The 22,163-nt window shown below is 46.7% G+C and overlaps 1 protein-coding gene across 1 annotated transcript; it reads left to right on the top strand.

The window, feature by feature from the left end:
* The first annotated feature begins 6,390 nt into the window (after positions 1-6,390).
* Positions 6,391-7,979, top strand: LOC119386789 (uncharacterized). The gene has a single exon (XM_037654062.2). It carries the CDS (start codon positions 6,544-6,546, stop codon positions 6,898-6,900), a length of 357 nt encoding a protein of 118 aa, XP_037509990.1. The 5' UTR covers positions 6,391-6,543; the 3' UTR covers positions 6,901-7,979.
* The last annotated feature ends 14,184 nt before the right edge of the window (positions 7,980-22,163 follow it).

Below are 22,163 nucleotides of genomic sequence, written 5' to 3'. Positions count from 1 at the left end.
TATGGTAGTGCAAAGAAGCAGGGCACAAGAAAGGCACGTGACGACACACGCAACACTACACTTCCAACAAATGTTTGATTGTCGGGCATCACGTACACTTTTTTGCACGCCGCTGCAACTAGCACATGAAAGAGCAAGGGAAAGCATGTGGAAGGCTAAAAAAATTGCTGATGTGTTTCTGATTATGCTCTTCCGCATGCTAGTTGTAGCGGTGTGCAAAATGCCTGCAAGTACGACATGGTGCCCGACAATAAAACATTTGTTGGAAGTGTAGCACTGTGTGTGTCGTCATGTGCCTCTCCTGTGTCCCTTTTCTTTGCGCTACCATAGTAATCAAAACTATCATTAAATTCCTGCTCCTCATGTGCACTAATTTTTTGCTTTGTTACATATTGGCTAGGATTGATCATTCTAATAAAGCTGGTGTTATGGCATCTCTAACCGAGACGTGCAGCGATTGACTTGAATCGCCTTCCTGAATCTGTGGTCACCATCACCGATCATTGTCAGTTTCGTCCTGCACTAGCTAACGGATAACGAAGCAATCCTAGTCGGAAAGTGTAGTCTTCGCGACAGAAGGAAAAACATGAAGTTTATTTGTGTTCCTGGATGCAGCACTCGGAGTAAAATATCTACAACATACAATGTGGCTTGGTTAGGCCAAGCGGGCAAACTTTCTTTTTTTTTTAACGCGAGCAATTTGAGGAGGTTCAGTTTACATATGCTAGACATCCACTCAGAAGACAGCAGCAGACTTCTGTCATTGCTGTTATTGGCCTACTTCATGACCACTGCAAAATGAAGGCCTTTCGTAACACTTTCCAATGGAACCTGCCTTGCATCCGGACTACGGCCTACAGGGCCGTACCCAGGAATTTTTTTTCAGGGGGTGTTTGTGTGTAGAACAGCTAACTTTGGCAACTAGTGGTCGCTGTGAAGGCATGAAAGTATTAGTGCCACCCGAAAAATTAAAGCATGAAAAAAATTTCGGGGGGTATCAGAACCCCCTCAACCCCCCTAGTTACGGTCCTGACGGCCTACACCTGCAAATCTGCTATTTTTATCGCACCAGACCTATTCCCATGCCGTCCTCAACCGTGTTTTCCTTCCAATGGCACTGTTGCACCAGTCACCTTCTATGTGGATAGATAACGCTATCTCCTCGACTCTATTTCGTCCTCCTGATCTCAGCTAGCTAGACATGGGAGGTAACTAATCTGAGATGGAAATACAGTAGAACCCCTCTAACACAGCTTTCTTAAGACCATGAAAAAAAAATGCAGTAGCTGGCCAATTTATAGCTGAATATGCAGTCAAGATTGGGAAAAAGTGCTACTACGTAATGAAAGAGACGCATCACACACAGGTCAACCTCGGCAGAAATTACCTACACTAAGGCTTAAAGAAGTCGTTGATGGAAGTCTGGTGTTTCCTTCATGCCTCTACCGGAACCAGACACTTTTTGAACATTTGGATGGCCTTGTGACAGTCCACAGTGCCGATGTCGTTGACATAACTCCTCAGCACATCCAGCACAGTGACAGTTCGCAACGTGTCAGGCAGGAACTTGGTGGCAGCAGTGCATGGAAAACGGGATCTGTACATAGGTATCTGTAGAATCTTTCCTGAGAGCAGACACTGGAAACTTCACTTGCGTGAAAATGTATTCTACTATACTGTTCGCGAATCACAAATGTGGATATATTGGGCTAGTGAAGTCACCAGAAATGTGGTGTGTCAAACGTAGCAGCAACCCTACCTCCTTCTGTTGGGCCTGTTATGTGCCACTGAGTCACATGTACTCCTGGTGACACGTTGAGTGCGGGTAAAATGGATGAAATCGTGAGCCTGCAAGACTACTCCAGAAAAGTGCGTCCAGCCAGCTCTCCAGCACGCACACAATGTACAACTTTCCCAACAAATTGCCAAGAAGTACGCGTCTGTATTCTTCAGTTTTCGCTGCACAGCCTGCCATCACTCTTTTGTGCCGTGGACATGGAGCAAGAAGGGAACTTTCTTTGTGACTGAAGAGAGTGAATCAACGAACTGCATTATAAATGCGTTCATGTTGCCTGACTGGACATTCCTGGAGTGTGCAAAATTATTTATAATGAAAACAAGATTAAACAGGTAAGTTGGCTCTTGTCTCATATCATTTAAAACTCGCTGGAAAGGTTTCAAAAGTCGTTATTTTGTTTCCACTAATCATGGAGTTCTGTGTGTCCAACAAACTCGATCAGCAAGGGGTTCTAAATTGGTCACACTTTCTATCTAATCTGATGGTGCAAAGACGAAAAAGAAACTCTGCCTCTGTGTATTGCACATGACAATCGTGTACATGAACACTTATATTAGAATATAGTATTTCTTTATTACATGCATGCCTTGTGTGTATACGGTAGCTTAATAAAAGTTATGCAGAACCATTTCACATCTAGAGGTTCCTGTGAATCAAAGTTTCAGTTCAGCACGTTACATGCTACACCTGTCACGAGCTATCCCAAAATACAAGTGTCATAAACAATGAATGGGAGGCACACATCATAAATCATTGTTGTAATAAAAATTTTAAGTTTAATTATGAACTTCCATTCTGCAGCGATATGCTACACCTCAAATAAGCTCAGCTAGTAATTTGGAATGTTAGTAGGTATTTCACCATGGGGGACAGGAGGGGCTAGTACACTTCTGATAGACACTCGCTCCATCGTTGATGCCTCTGGTCACGAGGATTTGTATTATGCTTGTTGAACTTTCACCATGACATTAGTGTGCACAGAAATGCAGGACATATATTACTGCACTACTCTTCACTACTCTACATTCAGTGTAATATCGCTTTTCCTGATCCAAAATGTTTCCTTTCTAAATTTTCATAACTGTGCTATGTACGCATTATAAAATACATATTTCGTTCACTTCAATTGTCGCATTGACAGGAAAGTATGTTGTCGAGTCTCGACATTGTGTACAGCTTTTACCGCATAAAAGCACTTTCTTGTTCGACAGAACATTATGTTTCTGTCCATTGCATTTTACAGTCTACAGTCATTATGGAGCAGTAGCATAGCCAGAAATTTTTTTTTCGGGGGAGGGGGTTCAACCATACTTAATGGATGTTCGTGTGTGTGTTTGCATGTGTGCAAAATTGAAAAATGCCGGGGGGGGGGGGGTTGAACCTCCCCTAATGGCGGTGTGTCCAGAGGGGGGCTCTAGCCACACTTGTACAGCTCTCGTGCACATGTTTGCTTAGTGTGGTACGCACTTAATTAAGAGTGCTACCGCACCTCCGTCAAGAACCTATATTTTGTGCCTTTTCTAATGTTGCAAGTGGGCAGAGTGCAGAAGCTGACATGAAAACGCAGGTTTTTATTATAACATCAGGAGTCTGCACTAAATCTTGGCTTGTTTCCACCTAATATATGGATTAAGGGCTGTACCCAGGAATTTTTTTTGGGGGGTGTTTGTTTGTAGAACGGCTAATTTTGGCAACTAGTGGTCGCTGTGAAGGCGTGAAAGTATTTTAGTGCCACATGAAAAAATTTCGGGGGGTGTCAGAACCCCCTCAACCCCCCCCCCCCCCCCCATTAGTTACGGCCCTGTATGGATTGAATGCAGGTAAAGAAAAGGTAACTTCAAACTGAAAGCCAAAGAAAAACAGCAAAGGTATGACTGCAGAAACAGAGCACAACGCGTAATGTGGACTACAAGAAACTGCGTAATGCTGGGTTACTTTGATAATTAAATCAAGCTGCTTGATGCCACTTACTATTTACTGGAATTTTTCGTGTAACATGATCTGAAGAGACTTACACACCTTAGAATAACAGTGAGCTGAGCTAGTTGGTAAGTATTCGTTCTAAAAGACTGGACGTTGCAAACACGGACTCAAGGAAGGAAAGAAAGAAGCGGCGTTAGTGGTGTCTTGACTATTTTGTTGTGTCCGTGTTTGCATGCCCGCAGTCTTTTAGAATGATTACACACCTTTTTCTAAGTAGCCGCTGTGTATGTGACTTCAGCTTTATAAGTATTTAAGTTCATGCTTTGCGCTGCACTTTTGAACGAGACTAAACATCTGCCAAACTCTCCCTGCAGTTGGCTTGGTGCCGGTCTTCGTCTCTGCTGCATTTCTTCTCTCCTCTGTTCAATTAATTCCTCTACTCGATCCCCTGTCTGTACACTAGCTGTCGAGGTGTCCTCCATGGGAGACATTACATGATGGCGGTGCGCCTTTTCTCTTTGTTTTCCTCTTTTCAAAAGCCAATTTATGCTCCTATGGCTAGCTGATCGTCTGTAACAAAAAAAAGGGGGGAAAAAGAGTCGTTTTTGCCTCGATGATTTCCCAATACGCAGTTTGAAATGTGACGCAGCATATCGCTGCCGTCGTCTTTACAAAGTTCGGAAGCACTGCCGTATGTATGAGAGGTACCCATGAATGACAACATTTATGGAATATATATATCGAATTTAATTGCGAAAGAAAACAAACGCCAGTCGCCCGTCTTCATAAATCCCCCGCATGTGGAGCTGCCACCGACAGGCTATCGCGGAGTCTGCACTGATCTCAGGTCAGTGTCACGGAGCGCGCCGAATCTCTTATCTTGCCAACACGTATGCGGCCAGTATTCCACGCCGTGCTATTGTCATAAGTGTTATCTGTGTCTGCTCGTTTCCTCTTCGAAAGCAGCCTCCGCGCTCTCTCATCATCCCCTGGCCGTTGACGCCAAAGCACACTGATTCTTGGAAGTATACGAAAACAACTCGCTTACGCGCGCGCGCTTTAGTCCTCGGATTTCAGTCGCGGGCCACGTGCGCTGCGCACGGCACGCTTTTCCCGCCGATCGCTGAGTCCGCAGCGGAGTCAACGCGCGCGCTTGTTTCCGCTGAAGCTTGGTCTCGTCAGAGAACACATATACAACCATCGTCTCGTCGTCTGACATCACCTGCACTGTTGACAGTACTTTTTCGTGTAGAAATAAACTGCTAAAAGCGATCTAAAAGATGCATGTGATACATGCGGCACTTGGAAACAGCGCAAAACCGATACGGACAAAAGAAGATAGAAAACCCTCATAGAAAGACAGCGCTGTTGTGTGTGACCGTATTTTCAACATGTTCAAGTACTTTTACCAAATTGCCCATCTATCAATTATTCTACAACGATATGCGGCAGTGTAAGCGCCGTTTCTTTGCACTCTCAACAAAATTATTCTTTGTATGCTTCATTTTTCAAGCATACGTGGCGAACCGAAGGAGTAATTATGGTAAGCGACCCATGCCAGCAAAATAAAGTTCTTATAATTCCGTAAAATTATAATAGGCAATTGGTCAAAAAACGTCATCATCTGCAGGTCTGTTGCGGTTCGACTATGGCTCGACGCTTGCGGGTCCCATGAGGAATAGAAGACGCGACAAGCAATCGCAGAGCACGTAAAATTATACTGGTACAGCGCTGGTGTAATTCATATACGTATAACTGCACTGCATACAGTTTATGTTCAATATACACGCCTCCGGGATCCGTCCTGTGCTTCCATGGTCTCCATTGTAAAGAAAACGCCACGAAAATTCACACGAAATAAAATATACATTGCTTCATATACACATAGTACACCAACGTTGTCTCATTTCAAAGTCGACGCCCCTTTCTTCATTGCTGATTGATTTTTGCTGGTCGAAAAATACAGCGAGTTTCGGTTTCGCCTCAATCTCGCACGCCACAGATAGCGCGGGAAATTACCTGCGCTCGCCGCTGTCAAGCGCATTCCAGTTGCGAGGTCGTCCAACTCGTTGGGCAGACATGTTGCGCAACGCAGGATGTCGAAACGCTGCACCCATTCGCACTTTCTTATCGCGCACAGCCGTACTACGCGCGCTGCACACATGGCCTTGAACGGACGACGCGCATCGGGAGTAACGACCGCGGCAAGCTGTAAACAAACGGCTGTCACATCACGGAGGCGCCAATTTTAACGGCACAACACGATAAACACTAAACCTCCGATTCAAGGCTAAATGAGAGATGTGTGTGGACTCCATTTTCCCACGCCTCACATGGACATGGTCAGAACGAGGCGAAAGCTTTCAAAATTTGTATTCGCGGTGGGAAAAAGGCGCGTGAGACGCGCTGTGAGCCGCTTCCTGTCAAGTTCCCGTATTGTCTTAGCTGTCTGTAGTAGCCTAGTGGTTGCGTGATCAGCAGCAAAAGAACCGATCTCACACGCGGGATATAAAATTTTTTTCGTTCGGTTTCGGTTGACCGCTGGCGCCGGCCGGTCGCAGCGGGGGCCACGCGCACGCGCCGGTGACGAGCGCGGCTCGCGCTGCGAGCCGTGTGCACAAAGTGCACCACGTGAGCTGTTCTAGTGGTCCGTGTGCAAAAGGGCTTCTTTGTTCCATTTCGTGCCGGCGTCGGTTGGTGTCAGTCTGCGCAGTCTGCGTTCGAGTCGCTGCTTTGGTTCTCGGACCCGTTCCCTGCTGCCAACCCTCTACGGAGACCCACTCGGTTGTTCCCGGAGCCCAGTACACCGACCAAACGTCAACATGAGCAGCCAGGAGTGCTACGCCTGCCACAAGCCCGGCCACTTCGCCCGCGAGTGCCCGCAGGGAGACCGCGGCTATGGCGGGGGATCGTCGTTCGGCAACTCGTACCGCTCCGGCGGTGGTGGAGGTGGGTTTGGCTCCCGCGGCGGTGGAGGCCGTGGTGGCGGCGGTATGCGCGGAGGCCCGCCAAGTCGCATGGGAGGCGGAGGCGGCGGCGGTTTTGGCCCGAGCCGACTGACTTGCTACAACTGCGGCAAGGCGGGACACATCGCCCGCGAGTGCCCCGAAGACGGCAAGACCTGCTACACTTGCGGCAAACAGGGCCACATATCGCGCGACTGCGACGAGAAGCCGTGAGGAGTTTTCGCGCGAGACAGCCAGGCAGAACGGAGAGAACGAAAAAAAAGTTTTACCTCCGCCGCCGCACACAAGAGTTCGTTGTTGCGTTGTCATCGTTCTAGGCCTACCGTGAAGAGAAAAAAAGCATTCGACCCCCCCCTCATCGTGTCTCGTGGCGGTTTTACGCTAGGACTGCATTTGTTTCCTCCGGTCATCGCATTACTTCCCGTTCCCGAAACAGCCATTGGACGTTATCTTTTTCTTTGCGCAATTCATCCGGTCAGGCGGAGACTTCAAGCGGCTTCCCGTCGCGTAGCTGTCCGAGGAAGCTGAGCCCTGGCCTCATTTTTTTTTTTTCGTACCTCGACTGCCGGCGCCGCCGGGCGTCCATCTTTGAAAAAAAGCGGCGAAAGAATGGTGGATGCTGCTGCGTACTCGTGTAGGCCTAGCCACGCCACAATGGATGCTCACACGTGGCGGCAGCCTTCGCGACGGAGAAGCGGAACAAACAAGATCGCTGACCTCTGCGAGCAATGGTACGTCATCGAGTCGTCGTTCGCTACGCCTTCTTCGTGCGCTGGCTTCCAAAAAAAAAAAAAAAAAAACCCTTCCCCTGGATTTTTTTTAACCTGATCTCCGCTGGTGACTTTACTGTGAATGTGTTCCTTTGTGGTTGCGTCTTTGAGCCGTCGGTATGTGCCAACCGATGCGGGCTCGGGTGTATTTACAATTTTTTAAGCTCCTTTAACGGGCGCGTGCCGAATGCGGCAAACAAAAAAAGGACTGCTAGAAGAAAATTACCGGATGAGATAGAGAGGGTTGGAACTTTTGTGGCTTTAGAAAAACGGGAGCTTGTTCGAAGACGTTTTTTTGTTTGAAAAAACATTTTCTTTAAAATGTGTGTTTTGTGTGCGCGTGTGCTGCGTAGGACTGGCGTTTATTCTTTTCACCTTTCTTTGACTGTGTATAAAATGAAAAAAAGATGCCTCATGTACAATCTTCTTTTCCAAAGGCTGATGATTTTAGTGTACCATGCAGTTGTTGTTGCAGGGAGCACTACGCGAGGACAAATAAAAACGAAAAAAGGCTGATCTGCAGCACCTTGCCTCGTCGTTTTGTTCGGGAAAAGAAAAAAAGTTGCTAGGCCTGTCGCAATCACGACTCTGAGCCAGTGACTACATTTTTCTCTCCTGTTTTTTTATTTTTTTCTAGGGCAGTGTGGAAAGGCCCCATGGCTTTGCCTCGGGAACCACCACTATGCAAGCATTGGGGGGAACGCGCTGTGCGAGCATTCGCCACACGCCACTGGGTTTGACTGGTCTGGGTATGAAACAATTGCATCTTTTCTTCCCCCCTCCCCCCCCTGGCGACCCCCTTTTGTACCCCCCTCGCCCTGTAGCCTTAACACCCACGTCGTCTACTTGGAGAACCTGCTTTGAGGAGAGGAAAAAGATGGCTCTCAGGTGACTCACTTTTAGGTTCGCCCACGTCTGTTGACTTCGCCGGAGTTGCTGGGAGCTTGTGCGAGTCACTGCCTGCTCTGGCATTAGCCCTACAGTTGCTTTTGCATGAGTGAGTTGCAGTTGCAGCTGTAAAGTTGCTCTTAGCTCATTCATAGAAGCTGGAGTGCCAAATTGCCTTTCACCCAGTGGGCAAGGGTGGACAAAAGATTTTGTAGACTAGCAGCAAACATTTAATCCTCCAAAGTTTCACATCGCATGGAATGAGGATGAACAAAGAGGCACATGTTTGTCCTTGTTCCATGTGCTGTGGAACTTTGGTGCTGCACCACTAGGTCAACCTTAGTAGAAAATGTTAAATACTTCAATGAGAGCTAGTTAGTATGTCATTGTTGGTCCACTGCACCATACCGTTACACCAGGACAAAAAACTGAAAGATTGGACACTAAATACATGCATGTGGTCATGACATTTTTTTTTGTCCTGGTGTATCGGTATAGTGGAGCACGTTAACAAAGCAACTAAGTAACAGTGGCAATGGAAGGGTAGCTGTAATTCTTTGGTCCCCTGCCCCTTTGTATAATTCTGCTAAAACAGATTAGCCTTGCTACATACGTTTGAGCAGCAGTGGCCAGTATTAAACTTAAGCACAATCTTCCCTCAGTGAGTTCAAATCTGGAGGGTTTGGGGCTAGTTAGATGTTGATTGCTATTGGTAAACTGGGCTAATGTTCTGATCTGGAAGAAATTCAGTGAAGCCTTTCCACTTGGTTAGCTTTTCAGTTGCAAAATCTTGCATAAGGAAGAGGGCTTCCAAGCACATCTCAAGCGAGTTTGCTGCTGCGATACTAATGTTGCTTTACATTTTGTGCCCCTGGACCCTCGACTTCAAGAGCTCTAATGAGGTAGTACTGGCAGTGACAGATATTGGCGATTTGTCCATTCAAAGTGTACAGTCTTAGTGCACACCTACATAGTTGTAATTTAAATACACATGCATTTACACATTATGCAACACCTGCCTTATAGGCCTTTGTGGAGCCAACTTGCCCACTGAAACACATCATGCACCCATGTTTAACCTGCTCGGCACTCTTTGGCAATATCTAGCCCTTGCACCATTAATCAAACTACAACATTAATCGAAGTGATGTCCAAGCATGCAAACATGGTTAGAGGACTTCACATCAATTCTCACATTAATGTGGCCTTGGGGTGGAGTTAAGCAGATTGAAGGATTGGTGATCTGCTTAAGTATGCTGTTAGCCCTAAGCAAATGTTGCTTTTCTTTTAAAGAGTGCTGAAACAATATTTTTCTTTGTCACACAGTCTATACTGTCCAGTTAAATGGTGGAGCTTTGATTACTTGAAAGTGCAGTGATTGCATTGCCTTTTATTGGGATCACTTCAAAATGTCCACCAAGAGCAGCGGTGTTTCAGATGTAAAAATGTATATTGGTGGGGGGACATCTTTGCTACCAGACACCTGTGGCACATAAATGACTGACTGCGCAGCCAAGAGTTAATTAACAATGAACTAGAGAGTGGGCTGCCCCGCATGTCCATGGAATAATTTCTTGCCCATGTCTGGGCGCTCTGGCACTTCTGTCGCGTACGCTAACTACTAAATTTTCACATAAGCAGGCATCACTGATACGGAAGCACTGTAACCACTTGCATTGAGGTAATACGGCTGTAAAGCTGTTTTCGTCACCGTTGTAGAACGGCCAGATGGGCCCCAATCACCCGTGTATGCCATAAGCGTGCTAGTGAAACTGTGTTTTCAGTGACACAGTCACTGTGTGGCCGTGTCTCTTCCACATCTGAAGCTGTGCTACTCTTAGCATTCATTTTGAACAAGATTGCATAAAGAATACTGTAAGTATTTGACACTGAAGCATTATAGCCTCGTATTATAACAGAAGCTCCAAGCTACCTGTAATGAAAAGAGAAAAAAAGCTTATCTAGGCAATTAAAAGGAGTGCTACTGCAAATCTAAAGTCCACTTGAATTGGCCTGCTCTTACTGAAATGCTTTTCCGATTGTTACTTGCTGTGGTGGCTTCGCGGCTAACTTGTGCTGCTAAGCAAGGGGGTGCGTATTCGATTCCCAGCCATGCTGTGTTTTGATGGAGATGAATTGCAAGAACACTCGTGTACTTCATTTATGTGCACTTCGAAGCAGGCTGTGTGGTTAAAACTGATTCGGGGTCCCCCACTACAGTGTTCTTAATAATTGTACCCAGGTTTAGACTCGTAAAAACCCAAATTTAATTAAATCATGCCTGCTTCGTGCCAGTCATTGCCCGTGCACTGTCTCGCTGACAAGTGCAGGAAACTTGTCCGGCACCTTGCAAAGCTATGTGCAGCAACTGCTGAATTAGATTTGAAAATGCAGCAAATCCCGCCAGCCACTGCTATGATGCTGACAGTGCGCTCCCAGCTGAAAATTTTGACCACCCTTGACAAGTGCCCTTGCATCACAATAGGGCTAGCACACAAGCTGCGGCCGTTCCATAGAGTTTCCTAAAATTAACTAGAGGGACTCTGGCATGGCAATCGTTCAGCCACCGTGGGAATGATGGGTAGTACACAAATTTGCCTAATCTTCGTACTTACAGCTTCGAACGCACTTGTGGCTTTGTTTATTGCTGTGTTTTGATTTTCTTTCGGACAAAAGAATAGACTGTTGTGAACTTTGTGACCAGATGTGAGTTGGTGAGGCTAAAAAAAGTTAGTGGTGAAGTGGAACTGCTGACTTTTGCTGAACTTCGTTTTGCGACAAAGCGGACGCAGGCGACGCGGAGCCAAACGGAGCCGAAAGAACGAAGTTTAGACAAATCGGTGTACTACCCATCATTCCCATGCTGGCTGAAGCGCCGTGCGTTGCAGCTCCCATAGACACTAACACCAGAGTTCCCTCTAGTAAGTATTGTAGGAAACTCTATGGTTGGCGATGACACTGCCCAGCCTAAGCAGGTTAGATTTCTTTTCCTTTGTCTGGTGTTTTGGCAAATAATAGAGATTTCTGGAAGATAACCATTAGAAATGCAGTATAGCAGCAGTTGCTCTGGTGGATGGAGTTGGAAAATTATGTCAATAGGAAAGAGTCTTCATTGAAGTTACACGCCACGGTGGTCTAGTGGTTATGGTGCTCGACTACTGACCCGAAGGTCGCGGGATCGAATCTCGGCTGCGGCGGCCACATTTTCGATGGAGGCGTAAATGCTTGAGGCCCGTGTACTTATATTTAGGCGCAGATTAAACAACCCCAGGCGGTCGAAATTTCCGGAGCCCTCCACTACGGCGTCCCTCATAATCATATCGTGGTTTCGGGACATTAAACCTCAACAATTATTATTATTAATTAAACGTCAAGTACTTGGATACATTAGGAATGCTCCTTTCAAGGTTAAGGTAGTACAAATGCTCCAGAAAGTAACTGGGTAATGTGAGTAGTGACTGTATTGCTGCTGTGTGCACCAGGAGCATCAGCATGTGCTACAGAGTCTGGGTAAAAGTAATCTGTGGTTGCCGTGCGGTAAGCTTCTGACCACCACCTTATCAACAACTCGGGTGAAGGAGTACTGTTTCCAACGGCTGATGCCAGCAGAACTTCTCGTACTTACAGCAGTTTTTTCACTCTGGCAAGCAGCTCTTCACAAAAGCATTTGTTTTCTTCAAATGTGGTACATCAAGTGTCATAGGCTGAGCTTTGTTCATTAAAGAGGCACTGACACCAATTTTCGAAGCAGAGTTTACTCCGTCATACAAATCTCCTCTATACAGACACAGCTCTGAGCAATTGTGAAGCCCAGTAAATGCGGATAAGATATTTTATTCTGATATTAAAGCCAGTTTTTACATGGTGCACCCACTCACATCGACACTAGCGTGACGTCGGGCTACAGTGTCAATTCTGGTCACTTCATGGGCCTGTATGGGTAGTTGTGATGACGTAAGGTACCAAAACATAAAATGGCTGCTTGTGTGTCGCCAAAACCATTCAAAATTGCTGCTTGTGTATCACCTAAAGAGCCACACAGTGGAGCAGCCGTGGAAACGTCACAATATCTTGCACGTGAAGAGAAGCTCATACCGTGTCGTGATGTCGGGGTACAGTGGGAATTGAAACTAGCTTTTAAGAACGCGTAATTTTTCAGGGGGCCACTCACGCATACCAGTACGTTTTCCAGACTCTTGAGGACTTGGCCTTCTATTCGACCAAAAAAAATAAATGGAAACTTAAGCAAAAATTCGAAAATATTTTCGTGAAATCTTGAGAAATGCATGTTCATTGATCACACATATATGTAGTTGGCGTCTATTGTACCTAGCACTCGCCTAGCACAACACCTGTACCGTGGCATTCCGGTCAATGGTGAAATAATGCTGATCATAGCGTGGTTTAAAGGGACACCAAACACAAATGTTAAGTCGACGATTGTTGAAATAGCGTTCTGGGAACATCGTAGTGCTTGTTTCATACCAAGGAAATGCCTCTTTTGAATCAAAATCTCGTTTTAGGGGTCCGCACAGCGTTAACGCACATCAAATCGCGCACCTGAAAAGGCCTCCTGACGTAGCATTTACCTTGCCCAACGTTGCCTGCCTTTACTGCCCGGCAGCCAGTGCTGTGGTTTCTGCTCTGAAGGGCATGTTACACAACACCACATGGACATGATATTTTGTCGAACTTTTCGTTAGAGCGACTTTCATGAGCGTACAAGGCACACGCAATAACAAAACTACTAGTGAGACGCGACCACGTGAGCGGAGCGCAAGAGTGCACCCCTGGGATAACGGGACCCTTGCACAACCCGCACTACGGAAGCGTCAAGTTCTTTTTTCCATGAATCAAACAGAAATGCACAAGCAGCATTTTATTACGTCTTGCAATGCTCGGAATGTTCTTTTTTTTATTATAAGTAGCTTGAATACTAGTGATAATTTGTACTCCGGACTCCTGACATCATCGGGCTCGTTCCAAAACGTCCCGCTGGTGATGCATATAGTGTCCTACATTTACCTTAATTTCTCGATTACTTGAGCACGGCTATTGATAATATTCACGTTTGAGACGTTCTCAAACATTGATCTTTCACTCTGTCATAAATTTTTATTTGCCTTTAGTGTCCCTTTAACTCGGGCAGCCGCACCGCATGCCGGAAGCAAGTGGGTTATGGCAAGAGCAGTTGTTGGCAGTAAGTGGTTGCTTTAACTGGGAAAATCGCCTTAAGCGTCGGATCATTCCGAAGAGCAAGGCAGTGGTCAAAAGCATATCCCATGGCCACTGCAGAACATCTAAGTGCTGGTTATGGAGTGTGCTCTGCAGTTGCAGTCTCCCTGCACACTGCGCGAAAGGAACTTCGGAGGTGCGACTCTCCAAACTAGACTTGGGAAGCCACTTGGTGACCCTTGAACAGGCCCGACAAGCCACGATAGGCCGTGCCCACCAGCAGAAGGGCACCACCCAAGGATAGAGCCTTAAGATTCTCGCGCATAATAAAAAGCTTTCTGCCTGTGCGCTTGCTGGCACGTGGAGCTGCAGCATGCCACTGCTTGCATGTTCTGCTTACTTTTTGGGGCGCCTATACCTGACTGCTTGTATGTTTCAGAACTCATTGGCTTAGTGGGTGCTTGGCTCGAGTCATAAATGCCTCTAAGATAACATCAGTTACAGAAACAATAGAAAACAATTTCAGCACACTTATGATGGCAGTTACATCTGGTAGATGGTAGCCCTCCGGAATGGAAGTAGATAAGAGGTGATGTCCACATAATGTGGCCTAAGTAATGGCACCCTCAGGATAATGGAAACCTATGAGACCTGGCACTTAAAGAAGTGCCATGGCTTCACCTCACTAGCAAAGGGTAGTGGCATGGATGAGTGGAATTTATGTTAAGCAGGGACTAGTCAGAAATTTAATGGGGGGGGGGGGCTTGTCAGGCATCCTCTCGCGTAGTTTGGTATTGTAGGTGAGCGACTTTCTGTAGTTGCAAAGGGGACATAATAGGGTCGTAAGGTAGTGCCTGTTGCCTTTACATCATTCCAGCAGCATCTGACAGCTCTTTTGGTTTCTCTTGACAGATACTGAATCAGCATAGCTTGTATGTGCGACGGTGTTGCAAATGCCCAGACACTGAAAAGAACAGCAGAAAAATAAGTAGGACATAACCGTCAGCCATGTATTCTGCCTTTTCTCCTGTTGTAAGTATAAAAATGTTTGTTCTTGCCTTCTTCAGCTTGAACTAATGCAGATGAGAATGTGGTAATTCCTTTCAGAATGTTCTTATATTGCATTTTTTGTTTTCTAGCATCCCTTTTATTGCCGCCAATGGTGTCCCTAAGCTATGGAAATGTGATTCACTAAGCGCTTGTTTTGACCCCTTAGTTATTTTTTAATGGGCCTGCCTCAAGTGGCTCAGTTACATTATGCAATGTAGCTCTTCTGTTGTCTTTGTTTGTTGTAGTATAGGCATTCAGTCTAGGCACTTCTGGAACATCTCTATAAAGTTCACACCCAAGAAGCTTGCAGTATGATGGCCGCTTGCTGTCCTGGTTGGTCTTGTGTACCAGTTACGGTGACCTGGATATCAGCTTCTCCTAACAAACAGCCACACAAAACCTATCAGGGGCTACTTTTGCGGTAGGACCAATCTGTCCCAATGCAAGCAATCCACACTGAGCACACTGCTGTTATTGAAGCCGAATTAGATGGTTATTGATGTTGCATATTGTTTCATCATTGTTAAGAAACGGACATGGAAGAGTGTAAAGAATTTGGAGTTGAGTCTTAATTGTCTGGTATAAGAGTGCTGTTCCTGAAGTCTGTAGTTATTCCCAATAATAGAGAGCTTTAGAACAGGGGACCCGAGACGCTGGCTCCCCAAGCTGCGTTGGGTAGGCTGCTCTTGTGTTCGGAGGAGCAACAGAGTGTGAGAGTTGGGTCAAACGTAGGTTGCGTAGGGTCAAATGCACAAAGTGCCACACGTGGAGAAATTAAAATTCTGCAAGACACGGGCCACAATGCATCGTGGCCCGCATTGCTGCTGCGTCGTCACGGTGGCGACCCAAAATGCCTTGGGGTCCCTGGGCTAGTTTTTGATTTTTGGGTCTTGGGACAACGCGAACGCAACAGCCCAAGAGTGGCTTGGGTTCTGCACGTGCGCCCTGGCAGCTCCCAGGCTCCTTGGGGCCCCAAGTCTAAAGCTCTCTAATACCTAATCCCCCTTGTGATCGAAAACGATGTGTAAAGTTGATAGTATGACTGTTTCAATGTTCACTTCACAGTCCTTTATGTAAGATAGTTAACTGTCCAAACTCAGCGTGGGTGAAATGAATTAAGCACACTTGCTCAGAATTTGTTGTAAGGAGGTTGTTTTTCTGCTCAAGGTACCTGCATTTTGGTTTCACCATAATATTGTATGGGTGCATGACCGTCAGCCACGACCACAAGCACCAGCTTGTGATGGCAATCGGAGACGGCGGCATTTAACGCCTGAGGCTTCAATTTCCACTTGCGTCACAGTTACGGTCCACGGGGCATTCTGGAAGGTGCCATATGAAGGAGCACTGATTGCTTTGTAATTCTGTGCTTCAAGGTTTTTCAACCAGGGCATCACCAAAATCTGGAAGAGTATTGGCGCTTGTGGCCGCTGACGTAGTGACAAGCACGTTCATTTGGCAACTGTGATGTTGTGCAGAAGTTGCAAACATCCCACGTTGATATGGCACCCGATGTCTCTTTGGGCTGGTTGGTCTCGCAGTAACTGCAGCAAACAGTTTTTATATCTTTTCATTTTTTATTACCGATGGGCATGTCACGATGCAGCTCAACCTTTCTTTACCAGCAATGCTCCATGTGTCAATAAATCCGTCTTCTGATTTGGTAGTAGATTAGAGCTGGATAACCCCACTGCTGGCTTTGCTAGCTTCATGGTCTATTCTTAGTAGCATCCAAGTCTGTCATTGTCGCTGACGCAGCAGGCAGGCCTCGTTCGCTGTGTGAGTTGCACATCAGGGTCCTCATAAACAATCTTGTTGCAATGTTCCTGTGGCAAGTGGCACACACAGCAGCCGGGATTAAGCTGCTTCAGTGCCCACACTGGTGTCGAAGTCTACGTGGAAGATTTTTGTCTTCTTTGCGGCTATAACTAGGTACTTGTAAGGCCTTGCACTGAGTCGAAGCGAGGTGAGGATATGGCACCCCTGCTCCTCAAACTGGAACGACTTTTTGCAGTCTTTTATTGGCCCGGTCAGAGTCTTCACTGGTGCTGCCTTGCACCTCTGTTTAGTGCACTTCAGTGACATTCTTTTCACTTCATTAGCAAACTTGGGATGGCATACGCTGAAGCACTTCCCTGGAAACACCAGGCCTTCCGTTCACTGCAGTGCCAACTTGCCAAAGCAGTGCTGTACTTCCTTGGATGTCATGACACGTGGTTCCTACGAGCTGAAGTAACATGTTTCTTTAGTGGTAAGCTTCTTCGTGTCCTGACCAGGGCCGTACCCAGAAATTCTTTTCGGGGGGTGTTTGTGTGTAGAATGGCTAACTTTGGCAACTAGTGGTTGCTGTGAAAGTGTGCAAGTATTTTAGTGTTGTTGGAATGCAGAAATTTGGCAGAAATTTGCAGAAATCATGCAGAAATTTCGGGGGGTGTCAGAACCCCCTCAACCCCCCCCTTAGTTACGACCCTGGTCCTGACAGGCCTATTTCACCGGAGTTTGCTTGTAGTGTAAGGTTGCACTGCAAGGCTCTTGCCTACTAGTGCACTTGTGGGCCCTCAACCCTTGAGAGTGCTGTCCGTCAGTGCACAGCCTTGATAGGCGGTGGCTACAGCAGCTCACTACTGACGAGCTTGGCAAGTCGTGTCCTACGCTATATGCAGAGCATGCTTGGTGTATATGGCACTTTAGTGTGGCCGTTTTCTGTTAAAGGGACCGACAACTGCCCAGAACATGAAATGATATGACTGCACTGATGAAAAGATTGTCCATCGCATTGACTCGAACCAACCCTGTTTATCTCGTGAGAGGTGGATTTATATTTTTATTTCTTCATTGAAAGTCGCGAAAAATGACCTTTGGCGCCTCTGGCGGCAAAATCATAAATGGTCCGAAGAAGCCGGTCACGTGACCGTTGATTGGTGTACGCGTTCGATGACTTTTCTGTTTGCACTGAAATATTGTTCATTTCTTTATATTAAAAGATATTACTCCATAAAAATCTACATATAGGCCTGCGTTAGTTGTATGCAACAAAGTGGCGCTGCCTTCGCTTGGCTGGGACTAGAGTGGCTGGAGCGAGGGCAGCGAGAGGTTGGTCGACTGGCGTTGGGCTGCCACGGACGAGTTGCCATAGAGGCCATTCAAGGAGACGTGGGGTGGTCGTCGTATGAGGCTAGAGAAGCCAGGAGCAAGATCGCCTACGAGGGCCGCCTGCGTCTCATGAACGACCGCAGGTGGGCACGGCGCTTGTTCCGCTACACACACTTGACCGGAACGAGGACTGAATGGGCTGCGCGGTTGCACACCCTCCGCCGAAAGTTCGGGTTCTTCGCGAAGCCCGTGATGGCAACCAGGGTGTGCCAATGGGCTCGGGCTGTTCAAGAACAAGTACGGGAAGAAGAAAGCGAAAAGTGGCGGAAGGCGATGTGTTCCAAGACAACACTGACGGAGTACCGCAAGCACAAAAGTGTTATAGAAAAGGAACGCATCTACGACACAAATGGGGGTAGCGGCCTTTTGTTTGAAGCGCGGGTTGGGGCACTGCGAACACTTGTGTACCGCCGTCGATTCGACGAAGCTACCGACGACACGAAGGCTTTATGCCGGGTGTGCGAGCAGGAAGAGGAAACCATCCCCCGCCTTCTGCTACGCTGTACGTCTTTGTGCCCCCGCCAGCGAGAGGGCACTACTCCGCCCGAGGCACTGGGGTTTGCGCGCACGAGTGACACGGTGCTGCACGCAGGCGATGAAACGGCTGGTGCAGTGAACTATGCAGCAGTTCGCACCACCAAAGCAAGGCTGGTGCGGTGGTGGCGAGCGACGCAGCGGCAGTGAATTAGCCGTACAGACTTATTTACGGTGCTGTGTATGTGTGTGTGTGTTTTTTTTTCTCTTTTTTTGTTCGCTGGATAGGGCAAATTAATCTTGCCCGCCCGATACAAAGGGAGTAGCCCCAAGTCATCATCATCATCATCATCGTAGGCAGCCTTGACACAGGCGAAGGCAACCTTGGGCGCAGGCGCACACAACGCTGTACAAATACCGAGGTGGTGTATGAAGCCACATCATCTCATTGTAACAGCTTGCTATTTTCAAAAATGGCTGGAAAGCTCAAAATAAAGGTGGTTAAGCATAGTTACAGTAACTCCTGCAAAAGCAGAACAACGACAGCTTTCACAGGGCTAGCGGCATCGCTATCAATTCTCAGCGTTGCTGGAGCAAGCCTTCATGCGTGTTTGGAGCCTTTGAGATCGAAAAATACTGCTTATAAAATAACTATGCGCTTTTAGGATAAACCGCTGCATCTACAAACGCTACAAAGGGTAACCTTCCTGTCGCGCCGTAAAAAGACTGGGTCGAGAAAAATCAGTTGTCGGTCCCTTTAAAACCCGAGTGGAAGCCACGAATGTGATAAGGCAGCTATTTCATGGGACTTTGCTCATTGACACAGTATCAGCATTTTTTTGCGTTGTGTGGCTATGTAATCTGATTTACTGGCTTAAAGGCTCTTAAAAGCGTTGTTAACTACCTAATGCCACACTTTTCCTAGTGATAAGTGCAACAAAATAAAAAATTTGTCCAGATCAGGAGATGCTGGCAGGCTGGCTTGTTTGTCATGGTCGTGCAAGTTATATGAAGTATAGAGGCAGGGGATAAATTTCCCTGCCTTATAATTAGGCCGCCTTTGACGTATCTGAATTCCTTGCACTAATTAAGCTTACCGGACATCAGTGTTGTCATGGTGATTGAAAAAGTAGTCATAACTTGCATTTTTTATACCGGCCCTTTGTAGTTAAGTGCATTCATCATTACGGATGCAAGGAGCATTTGGCAACTGTTGTATTATTAGTGAGTATGGCACACTTTCATCTACAGGGTGTTTCACAAAAAATTACCAGTTTAGGGCACGTCACACATGCTATTCACCATGCAACCACTGCACTGCAATTATACACTGCAGTTTTTCAAACACGTTCAGTTTAGATGCACAAGCTATAGTTTTATTACCAATGCTTGAGTGAACGAACTTAGTGTGGCACAAAAACACTGGGTCTCCACTCTCTACTACTTGTTCATGTGGCATTGTAATGGCTGTCTCTTTGCCACTGGAACTATAGTCTGGCTATTTAAAAGCTGCCAGAACAAGCATGCCAGGCAGTTCCCACCTTAAGTTCCCACTAATTCGGTATAAGCCTGATTCTAGGTACAAAAATTTCTAAAGGGAACACAAATTTGTTCAATGTAGCAACAGTGTGATATACATATGCATACCTTATATACTTGTGTAATGGCCTCAGGTTTTTTTCTGAGATTTGGGTTGAAAATCACGGGTGTGTCCATTACACGGAGAAAAAGACTGAGCATTTTTTTCTTTTTGTGCATCTTTTCAGTGTTACTTGCCTTTATTTAACTGCAGTACTCACTTGTACTTGGAGAAGCTAAAACATTACTTGTTACTTTCATGTGGTTGCAAGAATGTTATTCCTCGCCCTCGTCCTCCTCTTTACTCTTCACGTCTTCAACCTCACCTCTGTCCCAGATGAGGTCATCCCCGGTTCCATCGAAATCGTTCGAGATTCCCATGACCTTGAAACTTTTCTCCACTGTCGAAGGAAACCCCACCCCACGCTTCGAAAACCCAGTGGCACACATTCACAAGGGATGCCCTCCTCGGCCGTCCACTTGGTGTTGTTTTGTGGACTGCAGCACAACGTAGGCAGCCACTGAATCTCTGAGGCTGCGCTGTTGCTGCCTGGAGGTGCTGAAAACTCGGCACGGCTGCCTTGTTTTGCCCCCCGAAACAATAATATGCTTCGGAATTCTCACACCCGCATGAGGACAAGATGCTCGTTAACACTGCTAACATTCTTAAAAATTAAGGGTGCGGCTAACACACTGGTAGTTTTAAATAAATTTGCTTCAGGGGATTGGTTAGCAATGTTCTGGGTGTGGCTATTACATGGGTGTGGCCATTACACGAGTATATATGGTGTATGTGATAATGCAGTTTGACAGCACCTTTACCCGTCTCTTAACTGATTTCATGCTGTACTAAGTTTCGGCTTCATTGATATCACATCCATCACTTCTAACTACACAGTTCTGTCTTGTGCAGTGGAACAATGCATAAGGTGCACATGCACACATTGATCACCTCTGTGTCATTGCACATTTCGTGCACATGCTACTCACGATTAGTGTTGAAACCAGCCATACTGTATTCATGCCATGTACCAGACACAATGTACAGCCTTTGCCAAAAGTAAATGGTCTACTTCGTGTTTTCACTATGGATGTCGTTTGGCTGCGTGGTGTGGTCCCCATGGCACCCGTGTTATCTCTGGATGGTATATGAGACTTACTTTATCCCCCAGGGCAATGCGACTTACGACATACCATCCAAGAAGGTCTGCACTATTTGAGGCGTCTTTCACTCGATCAGCGATAATCTTCATCTGCCTTGTTTGCATTTTTTTTCATCGAAAACTCTGTGCTTGCCACTTTCCTATCAAGAGTGCTCCATCACGCGATAGCAGGCACAAAATTTATGACCTAGAAGTACTGGATCCACACTGCAATCAAGCCAGGAAAGGTGCACTGGTAGATTGCGTTATTGTTGGGGGCGACAGAAATACACCCATAAGGTCGCAACTGTTTTTAGAGTGTATTGTGAGAACGTTCATAAAATGTAAGCCTGTGATCAGCCTGGCAGATGCAGGCAGCTAAGCTTATACACATTTGAGGAAGTATACCAGTGTAGGCGCACAGAGCACCGAATTCATATTTATTCAAAGGGGTCATGAAGCACCCCTTGGGCTGGTTGAAAAAACACATCCTGCGGAAAGCTGACATGGCTATGAACTGCTCTGCCAATTAGTCGTGCGCGCCGCGTAATGGCCACAAGCGGAGCGCGAAGTTGCCGTTTCCCCAGGCACCCTCTTTTCAAACAGAGGCCGGTTCTCACTCTCGTCGGTGGGCGGGGCGTCTGTCCGTTTACGTCGCGTATCTGTCAGTTTACGTCGCAAGAGACATAGCATGCTTATTGGCCGATAGCCAACGTAAATCGAGAGCGGCGTTCGGATCAGATGCGCTTCTTGTCGCGGGGTGCCGCCGCTTGCCCGCGCCGCACTCCTCAGTACACGGTAGCCGCACTCGCGCAAGCGAATCACAGCGGGAGAGCGATCGCGTTTCACGACGCGCGCTGACGTAACTTCTTTCCCCCATGCCATCCCTCCCTGTCTAGCTTCCAGTGCGCTCGTCGGCACGAGAAAAGAGAGAAAGAGCTGGGAGCGTGCGCCAAACCCCCGTAACTCCGCTGATTCTTGACGGATTCGAGAAATTTTTGCGGCAATCGATTCGGGAGGCAGTACACTCCGATACTGAGGTCATTAGATCATTACTTGGAAAAGTGGTTCATGACCCCTTTAAATTCATTACAGGTTTTACATGTTCGTAGGCAGCTGGCAATAAAAAATGAAGAAGGTGGCAGGAATATGAAGAGAGTCACGTGACTTTTAAACACCACATTCTCCCTATTTGTTTTTATTTTGCTTAAGCTGGCGAGTGCAGTGGCAGTGGTAGCAACTATGT

The sequence above is a fragment of the Rhipicephalus sanguineus genome, chromosome 3 (genome assembly GCF_013339695.2).
Source record: "Rhipicephalus sanguineus isolate Rsan-2018 chromosome 3, BIME_Rsan_1.4, whole genome shotgun sequence".
NCBI lineage: Eukaryota > Metazoa > Arthropoda > Arachnida > Ixodida > Ixodidae > Rhipicephalus > Rhipicephalus sanguineus.
The sequence above is the reverse complement of the archived record's forward strand: the minus strand, read 5'-3'. Positions and strand labels throughout refer to the sequence as shown.